The 17,500-nt window shown below is 34.6% G+C and overlaps 1 protein-coding gene across 5 annotated transcripts in view; it reads right to left on the reverse strand.

Annotated features, from left to right (window-relative positions):
* Positions 1 to 1,534: 1,534 nt before the first annotated feature.
* The window catches only part of LOC137631791 (FMRFamide receptor-like), a 23,821-nt gene continuing 7,855 nt past the window's right edge, over positions 1,535 to 17,500 (reverse strand). Inside the window, exons 2-5 of one of the 5 annotated variants that reach the window (XM_068363759.1) lie at positions 14,083 to 14,344; positions 6,970 to 7,333; positions 3,709 to 3,870; positions 1,536 to 2,984 (exon numbers count right to left, since the gene is read on the reverse strand). In XM_068363759.1, the coding sequence (XP_068219860.1) occupies positions 2,547 to 2,984; positions 3,709 to 3,870; positions 6,970 to 7,333; positions 14,083 to 14,312 (1,194 nt within the window). In that variant the 5' untranslated portion in view covers positions 14,313 to 14,344 and the 3' untranslated portion in view covers positions 1,536 to 2,546. Of the gene's footprint in view, positions 2,985 to 3,708; positions 3,871 to 6,969; positions 7,334 to 14,082; positions 14,388 to 17,500 lie in introns of all 5 variants that reach the window. The other 4 variants (XM_068363757.1, XM_068363758.1, XM_068363756.1 and 1 more) reach the window with 4 other exon arrangements.

A 17,500-nucleotide genomic window follows, 5' to 3' on the forward strand; every position in this document is an offset into this window, starting at 1 on the left:
AAGACCAAGGAGTGCCAAACAATGGGTGCTAATTACTCAGCAGATAGACCTATAGGCTCCATCATCTCCAAGCCCCCCATCCTTAGCTCAATCGGATGGTGAGGTTGCAGTGACCAAAGAAACTAACGAGTTGAGCGGGACTTGAACTCCAGTCTGGTGTTCACTAGTCATGGACGTTACCACATCGGCCACCAAAACCCTTAGAAATAATGAAACACCTTAGCCTATATCAAAAGTAACAGTAGAAGTAAAAAAAAAAAAAAAAAAAAAAAAAAAACATTAAAAGGCATGAAACCAGGCAAAGCAGCAGGAGAAGATGGCTTAACAATTGATTCAATAATAGATAGATGAGATTTTGTAGTAGTAAAACTTTCTGAACTTTACACAAAGTGTCTGCGAGAATGCTCTATACCTACAGCTAGAAAAAACTTTATCATTATACTAATTCACAAAAAGGAAGACACAAAAGTCCTGAAAAATACCTAAGACAACATAAAGTTAGTGAGAACATTCAGATTAAGAAAGGGGTTAGACAGGGAGATCCCATCTCTTCTAAGTTATTCTCAGCGTGCCTAGAAGTTTTTAAGATTGTGAAAATGTAGGAATTGATATTAATGGGCAATACCTTAATAACTTATGATTTGCAGACGACATAGTTCTATTTGGTGAATAGTCGGAGGAATTTCAAATTATGATAGAAGATTTGAATAGAGAAAACAGAAATGTAGGACTAAAAGTTGATATGAGTAAAACAAAGATAGTATTCAAGGAAAATGCTGAGAGACAATAAATAAGAGTTATGGATGAACCTTTGGGGTTTGTTAATGAATATGCGTACTTAGAACAGACAGTAAATGTTTCCCCACGGCACAAGACCTAAATCAAAAGAAAGAATAAGCATGGGAAGGAGAGCTTTTAGTAAACGAAATAAGCTTATGAAATGTAAAATACCACTTTCTGTAAAAGGAAAGATGGTCTTACCAGTATTAACTTATACATAAAAAACTTGAAGCCTTGCTAAAGCCTTAGAACATAACATAGTTACAACTCAAAGAGCTATGGAAAGAATAATGATGGGAAAAACACGAAGACAGAAAAACAGGAACATGGATACGAGAGCAAACTAAAGTAGAGGATATTCTAACATGTAAGAAAAAGAAATGGACATGGACAGGACATATAATGAGAATGACATATAATACATGGACATTATGTATAACAGTATGGGTCCCCAGAGATTATAAAAGAAGCAGGGAAAGGAAGAGAAAACGATGGATTGACCAGTTGAGATAATTTACCGGTATAGCCTGGCATGGAAAGACAATAAATAAGCGGGAGGGAAAGGATATGTCTGATGCCTTTGTCTTGTAGTGGACTAATGACGGCTGATGATGATGATGATAATGATAATGATAATGTGATGATGATTATATATAAAGAAAATCTGAGAAAACGTTTGGTAATTAGCTTTAATTAGCTTAAGGAATAATAACAAATCACCTTGAATTCATAAGAGCATTTACTTGAATATAAAATGTACATAAAAGAATATTGAGATACGAGGCAAAAAAGTGATATTACATATAGGCACATTAGCAATCATGATTATAAAAATAATAAAATAATTTATGATGAGGGAAAAAAATTATGAACTGGAAGTCTCAATATGTATTCCAATCTATTTTTTTCATGTTTACATTCATCTGCGTTTAGATAGCGCGTACTTTGACAGAAACGAATTTTAAGGTCAGCCGTCGCAACATAAACAGATATTCTTCACACTGCACTGCAATTTTCCTTACAATGCTTCTCGTGTTATTATATGTCACGCTCTCAAGCGTAGAACGTTTTAGGCCTTTGAATATGACGTTCAGTGATCCGAACGCAAAAATGAGAAAGAGTTTGACAATTTTCACGTCATCTGATTTCGAGTAAAACACTACCACAATGCATGATTCCATATCTACCTCAAAACGATCCAGTCCTACCGGCGATAAAATTCCGAATAAATGGTAGCAAGACAAAGTATCACTATATTCCAGATATAAAAAATAGATCAGAATGAAAATAGAAATGTGCCTTTCGTAATAGGCAATAAAGAAATCCACATGCAAAGGATTTACAAAGATTGACTGCAAGATTATTGTTATATCTTTTATGATGTGAAAAATTCTCAGACATCCTACAACTCAAAATCCATACTCACATTCCGTAAAAAAATATCTGATCTATGAAATAAAGATCTGTAATAGTGCTTTTATTGTTAGCATATATTTATTTCTTTGTCAAAGAAAGTACCTGTCTTTGACATAAGTAACCCAGTCGCTTACAAAATACAAACAAGGCCTTATGTTGAAGAAAAATGCTAGCTAAAAACTAAATAATATTATCGTCGTTTGATACATATCACATTATGGGTTTTGGAAACCAAAGCGGTATTTTAAGCCATTCAGAGCACAAGAAACTTTATGTTGATTTTCTTCTTGTTTTCAAGATTAAGTGCAGCTGCTAGATTTCCAAATTTTGTTAGGAAGTGTGAACAGCGTTCAAAGAGTATTATCATCTGCATCATTTTGATCTAATAACCGGGCTAATCGAGGCTCGCTTCTAACGGATACCATGACAATCTCGGTGGGTCTTCCATTGCGAGCTGCTTCATAGCTGACTGGACTCGATCCACTCACTAATTCCAGTCCTTGACGTCCACAGCAGTAACGAAACAGTTCCAAGAAATCCTTTCGAAATCGCTGACTGAATGTGCAGTAGATAACAAAGTTCACTGAAGAGTTTATAGTAACGAGGAGATTGCTAATTTCTCTAAGTTTGTGAATAGCAATACTAGCTATTTCAAGAATGTTTAAAACACAGGGCAAAATATTGCACAAAAAGAACACTGTAACTACGGCTAGTAACATGAGAGCCAGTTTGATTTCTTTCCTCTGAGGTCTGCTGAGTCGCTCTATGTTTTGGTTGGCTGCTCGAACCTGTTAAGTAAACAAAAATTATGCACCTCGGAAAATTCATTCAGTTTGTTTGTATTGTGGCATTATTTTACAAATTGTCATTCAATAATAGATATCTGATATTTATGCGCAGTAAGAAGAGAATTAAGGCACACGACAGCGCAGGTATAGTCGGGCATCTCATTTGATAAAACTGGGGTTAGTCATAACAAGAGAAACAATGAGTGTGCAAACTACGGTGGCAAAACAAATAATCAATCGTAATAATATAACTTGATTTTTCCAATGATAATAATCCTTCTGTCATTCTTCCAAGAAGTAAAAAATGTAAATTGATATTAAATCACAGAATATATCGGTAAAAATGTTGAAAAAAAAAAATAGAAAATTGAAATGGATCTGAAAATTAAGTTATAAAGAAGGGAAGGTCGAGACAAAATCAAACTCTTCCCTCATTTATTTTCAGATTACTAAGGCTAAAGCACATTGAAGATTTCACAAATAAATCAGCTCAAATTTCCAGTCTTATTTTAGACATTTCGTCAAAAACATTATCAATTTTCCATATGCAATGGTAGGTTATGTTTCATTCAGTTGTTTATTTCACCACTGAGACGTTTTGAATTCAGGCTATGTATGAAATGTACAGTACATGAAAGAAGTTTGTTAGCATCCATAGATGGTCACATACAGAGATGCACGTATATACCTGAGAAAATACAGAGAAAAAGAAGCAGATACATACCTCCAGGTAGATTTGAGAATTAAGTATCAAGAGACTGAGGAATGGTATCAAGTACTGGACAATCAAATATATCCAAGTGATGTACACCTGTTGATAGACATAATTTTGTCTAAGAGCCGTTGGTTTAATTAAGAAAAACTTCTTTCCATCCCTCTGATGCTCCTGTTGAAATGGATCTTGGTACAGTTCTATGAAATGTAAGCTTCTTTTTCTTTTTATATTATGAAAGATCATTCCTTTTATTCTCCTAATTTCAAGGTAATATTGAAAGTACAAGTTTAATTTTGTCATGCATCTCACATTGTAAAATACACGCTATTCGTAATAGTTAGTATGCAATATGACAAAAAGATTCTGATATTTACTTAGAGGAGATAGACTATTCTAAAGAATCCTTTAAAACCTGCTACAAGAAATCCCAAAGTCCACCTGGCAACAGATAACATAAGGATCAGTAGAACTAAGCTTTGCTTTCTGAATAATAACTGACAGACCGAAAATCTCATGAAACCTCTCAATTTCCTAGTTCATGTCAGGTTTAAGGCCTTTATGAATGATACCTATCTCTCAATGCTTGAGGAATAATCTACTTAAACGTCTGTGACATGCAAACATGCAAGCTTCGCCTAAAACATTCATCTTTGGCATTTGCTTTTGTACGAAATTCGTGTCTCTTTTTATACATATGTCCCTTTGCCAAAATGATAGACGACCTGAGTTATAAAAAGAAAAGAATTTTATTCCATATCCAAATCTTTTGGAAATTGGAAAAATTGACCGTGCATAGTATTAACTAAAATATTTAGTATGGACCATGGTTTACCCTTAGTTACCTTTAGACTATCAAAAAGTAATCTCTTTTAACCTTGTGAAGATTTCGAAAGATTTATTTTGTATTACTTTGTACTAAAAGGTTAATTTGCATAATTCACAATAACCCATTCATTATAGATGAAAATATCATTTAGCGAAAGTCAAAATTTCGTATAAAAGGTAACTTAAAGACATAGTATGCCTAGATCAGCCATTTATAAATGCAATGACAACAGTGCAAACTACATTAAAGTTATTAAAGAAACTAATTAGTAATTATCGTAGAACTGCTGTTTAAAGATTATTTTTAGAGTATTTTAACTAAAAAAAAGGGAGTGTTTTGTTGATGCGAATGTGCTAAATCTCAAATGTCAAAGGATCAAGAAAAGCAGTTAGATATACATAGACTCTGAAAATAGAAATATCAATGAAAATCATTTGCATGTTTATTTACTTTGCAGATTTTGAAAGGATCTTAGCATAACCGTAAAATCGAATGTTGATAAATATAATTATAGGAGAACAACATGCATTAGAAGGGAGGTGAAATAATATTGCAAATGTATCCAGAATCAGGATTTCATCAAAATTACCAAGGGCTAAAGCACCATCAGCCAAAATCGAGTTAGTAGTAGGGCAATTTTTCTGAAGGCTCTCAATATGTCAGTACTTCATATGTGACATTAAGCTTAAAACATTATGATTTAATACGCTACTCATAGCACAAGTACTTTTTCGCCCTTATGGCATGTTAAGAAACTTCAAATGGGTTTGTCTCAGTTTTTGAAAAATTGTGCTCTTGCGGGAGTTATATTGTATCTGAGTGGCATTTCCTTCAGCTCTTCACAAAGGCATTGACAGAAAATAGAAACAGTGACTCCATTTTTAAAACAAAGTTGATCAAACAAAAGGGTAAGGATGGAGTCACCGAACTAAAGAATTGTTTGCGATTGAACAGTGTCAAAGAGGTGGAAGTGAAAAATGAAGTACTCCAAAGATGAAACCAAGATTTCTCGCAGACACAGGTAATACTTAAGGATATGTTTATAACAGGAGTAAGGAAAATTTGCTACAGTTAAAAAGAAAACATGGTATTTTAACGCTGATTTATCCACTTTGGGGTATTGTGAGAAGCCAAATATGTTTACAAAGAGGAGTGATTAATCTGCTGAGCTTCATCTAGTAATGTTGGTAAACTCAGTAGGACTGGACATAAATTAATGAAGATGCTGACCCATATTAACACAAAAACTAGCCTTAAGATATAATCTTCATATCAGAGATGAGAAATGAAGGGATATGTGTGAAAATTGTGTTGGAATGAACCTGGAGGGGGATTGAAAATATTAAGAGCAAAGGAATAGTGAGTACTGATAAAGAAAAAAAAAAGTGGACAGAAAGAACCCCATTGATCCGACGTGAAATGGCCCGAGCACAAGAACCCTAATGACCCAATGTGAAATGCCCAAAGCACCAAAACCCTATTGACCCAGTGTGAAATGGCCTGCACACAGATATCTTATTGACCCACCATGAAATGGCCTAAGCCCAAGAACTCTAATGACCTAAAATGAAATGGCACAAAACACGAACCCTATTGACCCAATATGAAATGACTGAAAGTGGGAAATGAAATGAGAGAGGAACAGAGTACAGGGATCAGGAGAAATCTCTTGTAAGATAGACTGAGAAAGTAACAGGTCAGCATATCTTCCATACACATGTGAAAAATTTATATTGGAATTATTATTGATGAGGACTCAGAAGAATATTGGGAGTTAGATAGCAAGACAGGATTATAAATGAAAATATAAGAGAGATTACTCGAGTTCCACATGTGGATGAGATCATGACGAGGGGTAGATGGGGATGGTTTGGGCATGCTCTTTGCACTCCCCGAGAGAGATTAGTTCAGCAAACATTTAACTAGACTCCACAAGGCACTAGAAGAGTTGGAAGACCCAGATATACATGGCTGAGGACTATGAAGCGTGAGGTAGGAGATGATGAATGGAAAAGTATTGAATTAAAAGATAAAGATAGAAACGACTGGCCAAATCTAACCGAGGCCCTTTGCTCAATAGGCGCAGGAGGAGATGATGATGATTATCATTGACATCATTAAGAGTATTATTATCATTATTATCATTAAGTAAGCTTTAACTGCAATTGAAGATAAACTGACTACTTAAGGCTAAGGTTCTAGTATGGAAGTCAGTTTATCAAGGAATTACAGAAGACAAATAAAACCAAGGAAAGCCCCTCCACGCCTCCCCCCCCCCAAAAAAAAAAAAAAAAAAAAAAAAAACATTACAAAATGAGATTCATATAACACTTCCCAAGAAATAAAGATTTTTTTTTTTTAACCAATTTAAACTTTTGAAATTCTAACAATTTATGTTGAAAATTCAACAATAAGCTCCTCTAGAACAATATATCACAACTTACCTCATAATAATGTTCCCAGAACCTTGGAAGATTATAAAGAACAGAAAAGACGGCGGCTGCCATCACCAGAATCCTTGCGCGTCCGTATGTCACCAGCGACCGGAATCGAAAGGGCAAACAGACGGCCACGTACCTTTCCACTGTCAAGATCAAAGTCAGGTAAATGGATCCTGTGCGAGCTATGATGCCCAGCGGAAAGACAGTCGGCATCGCTTCCAATAACCCATTGACATACCACGATATACTGTTGGTGTAAAGGCCTATCTCGAGTAGACCGAATGACAACGCTGAAGTTATGATCACCAACAAATCAAACGTCGTAAGTCCGAGCAAACAACAGTTGATTGATGAACGCATGTTCAGTCTGAAAAAGAACATCGTTGGTATACTTCGTGAGTTTTCTAATGCAAACAACGGAAGTATAAAATACCAAATTTAAAACAGGTACAGTTCGAGAAATATGCACAAACTTTATATTTTCTTTCACTATTTCATATTCAAGTGAATCTAAGTGGAACTACAAACTTCAAGCTATGAGTCATAATAAATTTCCAGATTATATAAGATAAGGAAAAAGTTATTCCAAGTTAACATTGAACTACTAGTTAGACCGTTCGAGATTTTTGCAACTACCCAAAATTTCTCTTGTGTATGCAAGGCCAGATGCAGGTGACAGACAGTAAGTTAATGCCTTATTTTCTTTAAGCCACTAATTGATAATCGATACAACTATAAAATAATGTACTTTGTTTCTGCTAAATAAAAGCTATTACAAGAGTATACGCCAAAAACCTCGAAATCAGGATTTGAATAAGGAAAGTTTTCTATGCATTAGGAACCACCAGAATTATACATTGCTTGTTGCCATTTTCAAAACAAATAATTTACATAGAAATAGTTAACATCATCTCGTTAACTTATGCTACTGTACTCAGCGCTTTTAAATTATGAAAATTGCAAATGAAAGATAACTCCTTTACGAGTATATGGTGTAATTTGTTAGGATGTGGCAGTACAGAATAATGAATAATTATTATTATTATTATTATTATTATTATCCAAGCTACAACCCTAGTTGGAAAAGCAAGATGCTACAAGCCCAGGGGCTCCAACAGGGAAAAATAGCCCAGTAAGGAAAGGAAATAAGGAAATAAATAAATGAAGAGAACAAATTAACAATGAATCATTCTAAAAAAAGTAACAACGTCAAAACAGACATGTCATATATAAATTATTAACAACATCAAAAACAAATATGTCATAAATAAACTATAAAAAGACTCATGTCCGCCTGGTCAACAAAAAAGCATTTGCTCCAACTTTGAACTTTTGATGTTCTACTGATTCAACTACCCGATTAGGAAGATCATTCCACAACTTGGTAACAGCTGGAATAAAACTTCTAGAGTACTGCGTAGTATTGAGCCTCATGATGGAGAAGGCCTGGCTATTAGAATTAACTGCCTGCCTAGTATTACAAACAGGATAGAATTGTCCAGGGAGATCTGAATGTAAAGGATGGTCAGAGTTATGAAAAATCTTATGCAACATGCATAATGAACTAATTGAACGACGGTGCCAGAGATTAATATCTAGATCAGGAATAAGAAATTTAATAGACCGTAAGTTTCTGTCGAACAAATTAAGATGAGAATCAGCAGCTGAACACCAGACAGGAGAACAATACTCAAAAACAAGGTAGAATGAAGGAATTAAAACACTCCTTCAGAATAGATTGATCACCGAAAATCTTGAAAGACTTTCTCAATAAGCCTATTTTTTGTGCAATTGAAGACGACACAGGCCTTATATGTTTCTCAAAAGTGAATTTTCTGTCGAGAATCACACCTAAAATTTTGAAAGAGTCATACAAATTTAAAGAAACATTATCAATACTGAGATCCGGATGTTGAGGAGCCACCGTCCTTGACCTACTTACAATCATATTTTGAGTTTTGTTAGGATTCAACTTCATACCCCATAATTTGCACCATGCACTAATTCTAGCTAAATCTCTATTAAGGGATTCACCAACCCCAGATCTACATTCAGGGGATGGAATTGATGTAAAGAGAGTAGCATCATCTGCATATGCAACAAGCTTGTTTTCTAAGCCAAACCACATGTCATGTGTATATAGTATGAAAAGTAATGGGCCAAGAACATTACCCTGTGGAACACCGGATATCACATTCCTATAATCACTATGGTGCCCATCAACAACAACTCTTTGAGATCTATTACTTAAAAAATCAATAATAATGCTAAGAAATGACCCACCCACTCCCAACTGTTTCAGTTTGAAAACAAGGGCCTCATGATTAACACGGTCAAAGACAGCACTAAAATCAAGGCCAATCATACGAACTTCCTGACCACAATCAAGGGATTTCTGTACAGCATTGGAGATTGTAAGAAGGGCATCACATGCTCCAAGGCCTTTACGAAAACCAAATTGCAAACTAGAGAGTAGATGATTACCTTCAGCAAACCTATTAAGACGTTTTGCCAAAAGACGTTAAAAAACATTAGATAATATGGGAGTTATGGAAATTGGGCGGTAATCAGTGGGACTTTAGCTACCACAAACACATTTACATAGAGGAGTAACATTACCAATTCTCCAACAAGTGCTAAAAGCTCCTCTTCTTGCTAACTTGCGCAAAATAACAGATAACTTTGGAGATAAGAAATCTGCTGTCTTTATAAAAAACAAAGGAAAAATACCATTTGGGTCTACACCTCCATAAGCATCAAGGTCCACCAACAGAGCTTTAATCTCACGAGATCGAAAAGCTAAACTAGTTAGTTTAGCCTCAGGAAAACAGGAATGAGGAAGTTCAAGTTTTTCATTACTCTGTTTACTGTCAAAAACATCAGCCAAAAGGGTTGCCTTTTCCTTTGGACAGTGAGTGACTGAGCCATCTGGTTTAAGTAAAGGAGGAACTGTAGCATCTACACCAAAGAGTGCAGATTTGAGGGTAGACCACCATTTATGTTCCTGAGTTGTACCAGAAAGTGTTTCTTTTATGGTTAAATTGTACTCCTTTTCAGTTGAGGCATAAACTCTCTGAGCAAAAACTCGAAGCTGAGTATAGTTGTTCCAGGTCAAATCTGATCTGTTACCCTTCCAAAGGTGATAGGCCTCCTGCTTCTCCAAATAAGCACGTCTACAATCATCATTGAACCACTGTTTGTCCTTCACTCGGTATCTTAGCACACGAGAAGGGATACGCCTATCAATTATGTTGACTAGATTCTCATTCAAAGGGACAACAGGATCTACACTATTATATAATTGTGACCAATTCAAGCACAAAAGATCATGCAAAATCCCATTCCAGTCTGCTTGGGATTTCATATAAATTTTACAAGAATATGATATATCAGGGACAGGCTGCTCAGTCTTCACTAATAATGAAATCAAGGCATGATCAGATGTCCCGACTGGAGAACCAACCTTACTAGTTATAACGCCAGGGGAGTCAGTGTATACGAGGTCCAAGCAATTACCAGACCTGTGAGTAGCTTCATTTATGATTTGCTCACAGCCTGATTCAGAGGCAAAGTCTAAAGCTCTTAAGCCATGGCGATCGGTAGGAGAGATAGAACTTAACCACTCCCTATGGTGAGCATTAAAATCACCAACAAAGACAAAAGAAGCCTTTCTATCATCTTCTTGTATCTTAGCCATAATGGTAAGAAGACAATCGAAGATAGAATCATCCATGTCTGGATTCCGGTAGATCGAACACAAATAAAAGTTGTTATGCCTGCCACAAACTTTTATTACCTGAATCTCATGACATCCACATTGATAGCAGGACTTATGAGAAGCAGGGTACTCGGTCCTAATATACACCGCCATTCCCCTAGCCCTTTGGATGGCATCACGTTTCAACATTATTGGCTTCTTAAAACCAGTTATAAGGAGCTCAGATGAGTGCCTCATATTAGAAACCAAAGTTTCTGAGCAGAAAAGAATATCATACTGTCTGGACGCAACTGTAAGGTCTTGGATATTTGCATGAAGACCACGAATATTGCAATACAGAAGACGACATTGACGAAATCTAGGACGTACTGGTCCTGGACTTCGCTCAATGTCTCCAGACAGCATAAGAATTAATAGAAATAAAAAAGAGACATCATACTTAAAAACTACATTAACAAGAATTAAAACAAAAACAATATGTACAGAATTATAAATAAAGTGATTGATGATACCCATAGACTATAGTAAAATGTCGGAAAAACTGGTCAACATGGAGGAGCCGATACACCATGCAAGGCTAAATACCCTCCAGGATAGCCACTTCAACTGAAGGGAGGACAGGGAGGATGGTTTTGAGAAGAAAAAGAGTCATAAAAAAGAAAAGACAACCTCTTGATAAACCACCAGGCATCCATGGCCCTTCTATTAATCCTGCCCAACACACCATTTCAAAAAAACAGGAGGAAGAAAAAAAAATAATAAGATAGAATAGTGTGCCTGAGTGTACCCTCAAGCAAGAGACCTCTAACCCAAGACAGTGGAAGACCATGGTACAGAGGCTATGGCACTACCCAAGACTAGAGAACAATGGTTTAATTTTGGAGTGTCCTTCTCCTAGAAGAGCTGCTTACCATAGCTAAAGAGTCTTTTCTACCCTTACCAAGAGGAAAGTACACTGAACAAATTGCAGTACAGTAATTAACCCCTTGGGTGAAGAAGTGTTAAGTATCTCATTGTTGTCAGGTGAATGAGGAAAGACGAGAATATGTAAAGAATAGGCCAGACTATTCTGTGTAAGTGTAGGCAAAGAAAAAATAAGCCGTGACCAGAGAGAGGGATCCAATGCATTACTGCCAGGCCAATCAAAGGATCCAATACCTCTCTAGTGGTAGTATCTCAACGGGCGGCTGGTGCCCTGGCCAACCTACTACACTTTAACAGACATAGATACATACATATATATATATATATATATATATATATATATATATATATATATAGTGAATATATATATATATATATATATATATATATATATATATATATATATACACACAATTTTATACATGTGTAGTGGGTTGTTGTGTATGTATATCCGTCTACCTGTGTAAGTAACCTCATGACAGCTGGACACGCAATGAGCATAAGATATTTATTATACCACCGAAAGGAAATGTGAAAAAAACTTGATTGGAGTTAGTCCTTTGGTCGTATTGCGGACTCCGTTGTTATCAGTAATAAGACGAAAATTTAAACCCCAATCAAGTCTTTTAATTTTTATTTCATAGCTACGATATAAACATCTCCCCTATATGATAGAGAGCAAGTGTCTAATATATATATATATATATATATATATATATATATATATATATATATATATATATATATATATATATATATATACGGTATATATATATATATATATATATATATATATATATATATACATATATATATATATATATATATATATATATATATATATATATATATATATATATATATATATATATATATATATATATATATATATATATATATATATATATATATATATATATACATTATATATATACATATATATATATATATATATATATATATATATATATATATATATATATATACATATATATATATATACATATATATATATATATATATATATATATATGTATATATATAGTGTGTGTGTGTGTGTGTATTTATACACACGGAGAGAGAGAGAGAGAGAGAGAGAGAGAGAGAGAGAGAGAGAGAGAGAGAGAGAGAGAGAGAGAGAGAGAGCGAACAGTGGATCACCTCGTTGCTTCCAGCTGACACTGCCTCACAAATAACCACGTTAGCTTCAAAGGGGCTGTTTTATCTAGACTCTGGTTCTATCTATATGGAATTGACACGAGCAAAACGCACATCACGTAATTATATTCTCTCTCTCTCTCTCTCTCTCTCTCTCTCTCTCTCTCTCTCTCTCTCTCTCTCTCTCTCTCTCTCTCTCTCTCTCTCTCTCATCAGGGTATCATGCCTCTCAAAACACTTATCATTTTTGTATACCTTTCACCACATCATTTCTCATCATTTCACTTTTTTGTTCAAAATAAACCACAAAAACTATTTATCTTTAACTTTTCTACCCTTTTTGTTTCTTATATCTAAAACCAATCTTGAACTTGAACCTCTATAAACTCTCTTATTTCAGAGACTTTTCTCATACCATGCTCCTTTCCTTGCTTCATTTATTCTGCGATGAATATATCCTCTCATCCCAATACCATACTTCATGCTTACTCCCAAATACTTAATGAATGGACCATTTCCATTGTTGACCCTACAATAATAACGTTAACCAATTTTGCTATCTTCCTAGATTATATTTCTTCTGTCCAGGTTACTCTTGCTTGCATTGAACTACAACCTCTTTCGAACACTCAAGTTTTTCATCAGGCTCTACATCTTCACTATGACCAGCTAATATTCTGTTCTCTATAAATATTACTTACTCCACACATTATTAACGACCCTCTTTCATTCTCAAATTATTTACTTGAACACATATCTTTTCTTTAGTCTGTCTCATTACTTCCTCCATACAGCAGCCGTTGGAGGATAGCAGACTCGTATCTTGGATTTTTCTGTAAGGTAAACATTTCACTTTCATCTCTGTTCTAACAAGCAACACTTTTATTATAAAAATCGTCGATCACTCAAAAATTGCGTTCTTTGCTATACATCCATAAAATTATCCACCTTATCTTTCTATTAATTCGACTGGCGCGAATGTGTCAAGGTGTGTGTGTGTGTGTGTGTGTGTGTGTGTGTGTGTGTGTGTGTGTGTGTGTAAAGCATGTGAAAAAGGATGAGGGATACTTAGTGTCCAAACCAAACAAGGAGATATATCTTAAATTAATTAAAAGTATTCTGATTGATGGTGTGAATTATGTTTTAGTGCCCAGCTTCAAAGTTCTATTCAAGTTCCATGTAACCTACATCACTTTAAAATGTAAAATTTCTTCTTATCCTGTCGAGTAAAATAATCCTGTGTAAGTTGAATAATTCTGTTTTAAATAATATCTAAACCAATCATGTGTTTTATTAAACCTCCACATACTTTTTACCTGTATAGTATGACGATGGAAATTATATTTCCAGCCAATCCAAAGAGTCCTATTAGCGTCAAAAGTAGTCCCTGGACGACAAACCGGAACAGTGGTGAAGGAACAGCACTGAATTCATCGTATTCATCGTGGTCATACTCATAGAACGTTCCATTAGACCCTGTGATGAAGGAGCCGTTTGCTTCAGGTAGAGCCTCAGTGGCGTTTGCAGTTACCGACTCCAGCGCCATAGCGGCGGGATCAGTTTACCGCTGCCCTTCGTCTGTTGTCAGTAGATCTGATGATAGAAAGCATACTGAAAACATCTGTGAATAATAAAAATGTGGTTTTTAGACAAGAAGAGATTTCATGGTAACTTTAAAGAATCTATGACGAATGTAAAAACGCAGCAGCAAGTTTATCTCATGTAAGCAATTATTCCTTTTTAGAAAAAATTATTTGCAAGAGCTATTAGACAACTGAAGAAATAATCAAGATTGCTATATATTTCTAAAATTATGCCATTCCATAACAATTTGGAAAGTAAGTTTATTCATATACAATTATCAATCGATCATATTTCTCTTCCTCTGTTTTTTTTTTCTTTTAAAGTTTTCATAATTTGTATATGAAAAATCTATTTTAATATTGTTACTGTTCTAAAATCATTTTATCTTAAATATTCATTACTTCTCTTGTAGTTCATTTATTTCCTTGTTTCCGTTCCTCACTGGGCTATTTTTCCCTATTGATGCCCTTGGCCTTATACCCTTCTGCTATTCCAACTAGGGTTGTACTTAGCTAATAATTCTAATACTACTACTACTACTACTACTATACTATACTATAATAATAATAATAATAATAATAATAATATCTTATTCTGTTCTGTATATCTTACTGCATTTACTTTCAAGGCAAGTTTCATCTCTTCGACCCAACATGCATGTTGAATAGATGAGAACTCATTACAATGGACAATGCATATTGAGGAATAGTCAGCCAAGTGATCACACTGTTTTTATGAATATTTCTGTAACTTCTGTATCCACTCACAGATACTTTCAGCATGACACTTTTTGATACATAAAAAATATGATCCTTTAGTAAAAGATGCTTTAACATCACCCACACTTAGGCGATATTGCAGTAGTGTTGTCTGTAATTCGATTATCAGCAACTAATATGTATCTTTTATGTACCTAAATACTGCCATACTTAGGACGCATACACAGGTTTTTATAAAACTTAAGGATTCAAAAATAGCTACATTATCAGCCAGTCTTTAAGCGTTCGTTATTTCACAGAAACCTGAATAATTCAATTTCATGAAACTGTCAATGTTTAAGTCATGTTATTTACAAGTAAATTTTGTTGATTGTGGATATTATCATAACATTTTCGACCAACATCCATTTCAGGATCATACTAAATAAAGATGACAAAACTGTCTCATTACCCAAATCTTTTGAGAAAGCGGAGGTGTGACTCAGTGGCGTCATGTAATGATAATAATAATAATAATATAATAATAATAATAATAATAATAATCTGAAACCAGGATAGAAACGAAAGTTTATCATTATAGCCCTTTCTCTCAAAATCCTTATAATCCCAACTTCTCTCTTTTGCGATCTTGTTAATAATGAATTTCATTCTGTAGATCATTTTACAACGTGCTACTCAAGATTCTTTCTTTTAAGAACAGCGATATCCGAACAAACCAAGTTTTAAAACATCTCCACTGGATTTTCTTAACCCAATTGAATTTAATCCTCCGCTGCGCCAAAAATTCTACTATCGCCAACAATTCTTTATTATTCCAGTCTTGTATTCCTCCATCCTTCGCTTCCACTGCTCCTCCCTCTCCTAATGGCAAAACATCGAGTCTCCTTTCACTGACTGCACCTTATACATAAGCATCAAAGACAGTAAAGGGAACACCGGAAAACTCAATTGAATAGTTCGTTCGTTCGTTGAATTTCGCTAGCATTTGTCCGCATTAGTGGGGCGCGTTGGCAACAGATGGCGCTGATATATTTATATTCTGCACTTGTCGTCTGCTACTTGTTTACTAGAGTAGTCGAGTGACTCGAGTCGAGTCTTCAAAACAATCAGAACAACTCCATCGCCATGATGAGTAACCGGTGTTGGAAAACCCAAGCCTACATGGCTGAGGAATGTGAAGCGGGAAGTCGATGAGGAATAGAGAAGTATTGCATTTAAAGCTTAAGATAGAGACGACTGGTGAAATCTAATCGAGGCCATTTGCGTCAATAGGCGTAGGAAATGATGATGATGAGCCGAAGTTGTATATATTGCCCCAAAAGATTAAACTGTGAATGTTTATCTAGTTCATTGATGCAACGTTAAGGTAAGGTTATAGATCGAATGTATATATGATTATATTGATTGTAACTTGCAGTAAGCTACATGTGTACAGTGTACTTTATCAAAATTCAAGATTAAAAAAAAAAAAAAAGGCCTAAATTACTAGAGGCTACGACCACGTCGAGAGCCCCTTAATTTTCTTTTTCATTAATGTGGGCACAGACACGTACCTGTAAAAACAAAACTCCCATTAAATAAAAAATACAGAGAATCTTTTCTGATCATATTCCTCCTATATGGAATGAGTAAAATATAACTTATTAAACCTAAAATAGTAGGTCTGCTAGACAACCCACCACTTGTCTTCTCTCTTAGTTTAGTCTTAGGTGCAGGTTCTATTTCGGAAGCGTGATATATTCAGTCGGTGTTTAATAACAATAATAGATATTACATATTAGTATTGAATTCTATATTGACTCGTCATCCTCTGTAAAGGAAGAGGGTCCTCCTAATAGAAAATAAATGAACTAGCTATATAAGTTTAGATAAGAATATAGGTACTCTAATGATTAGTACGATTTAATAAAGAAATATGGAAAATCACTTGATGAATAATACGCAAAGTATTAGATAGCTGTTATAGTAACATTTAAACCTTCCGAAATTCGCCATCCCGTAGTTTTTTAAAGCAAATTAGTTGGGGGCGTTGGCACTAGGTGGCACTGAAGCACACGTGGATTAAAATAGTGGGCTCTCCTGCCATCCCTTTACTGTCTTTCATTGGCAGTCAAATAACACAATACAATATACAATAGTGTTAAGATATTATTTATATTTTTCTCGTCCCATTGGTCAGGTCGTGATTTTAACAACTTCAAATGTTAGAACTTTATCTCCTATATAAAAAAAAAACAATACGAGTTACCATTTAACATGTTTATTACTAAATGGTACCATCAGGATTTTAGTGTCCTAACAATTGCAACACACACACACACACACACACAAAAATATATATATATATATATATATATATATATATATATATATATATATAGATATATATACTGTATATATAATATATATATATATATATATATAATATATA

This window comes from Palaemon carinicauda, chromosome 40 (assembly GCF_036898095.1).
Source record: "Palaemon carinicauda isolate YSFRI2023 chromosome 40, ASM3689809v2, whole genome shotgun sequence".
Lineage (NCBI taxonomy): Eukaryota > Metazoa > Arthropoda > Malacostraca > Decapoda > Palaemonidae > Palaemon > Palaemon carinicauda.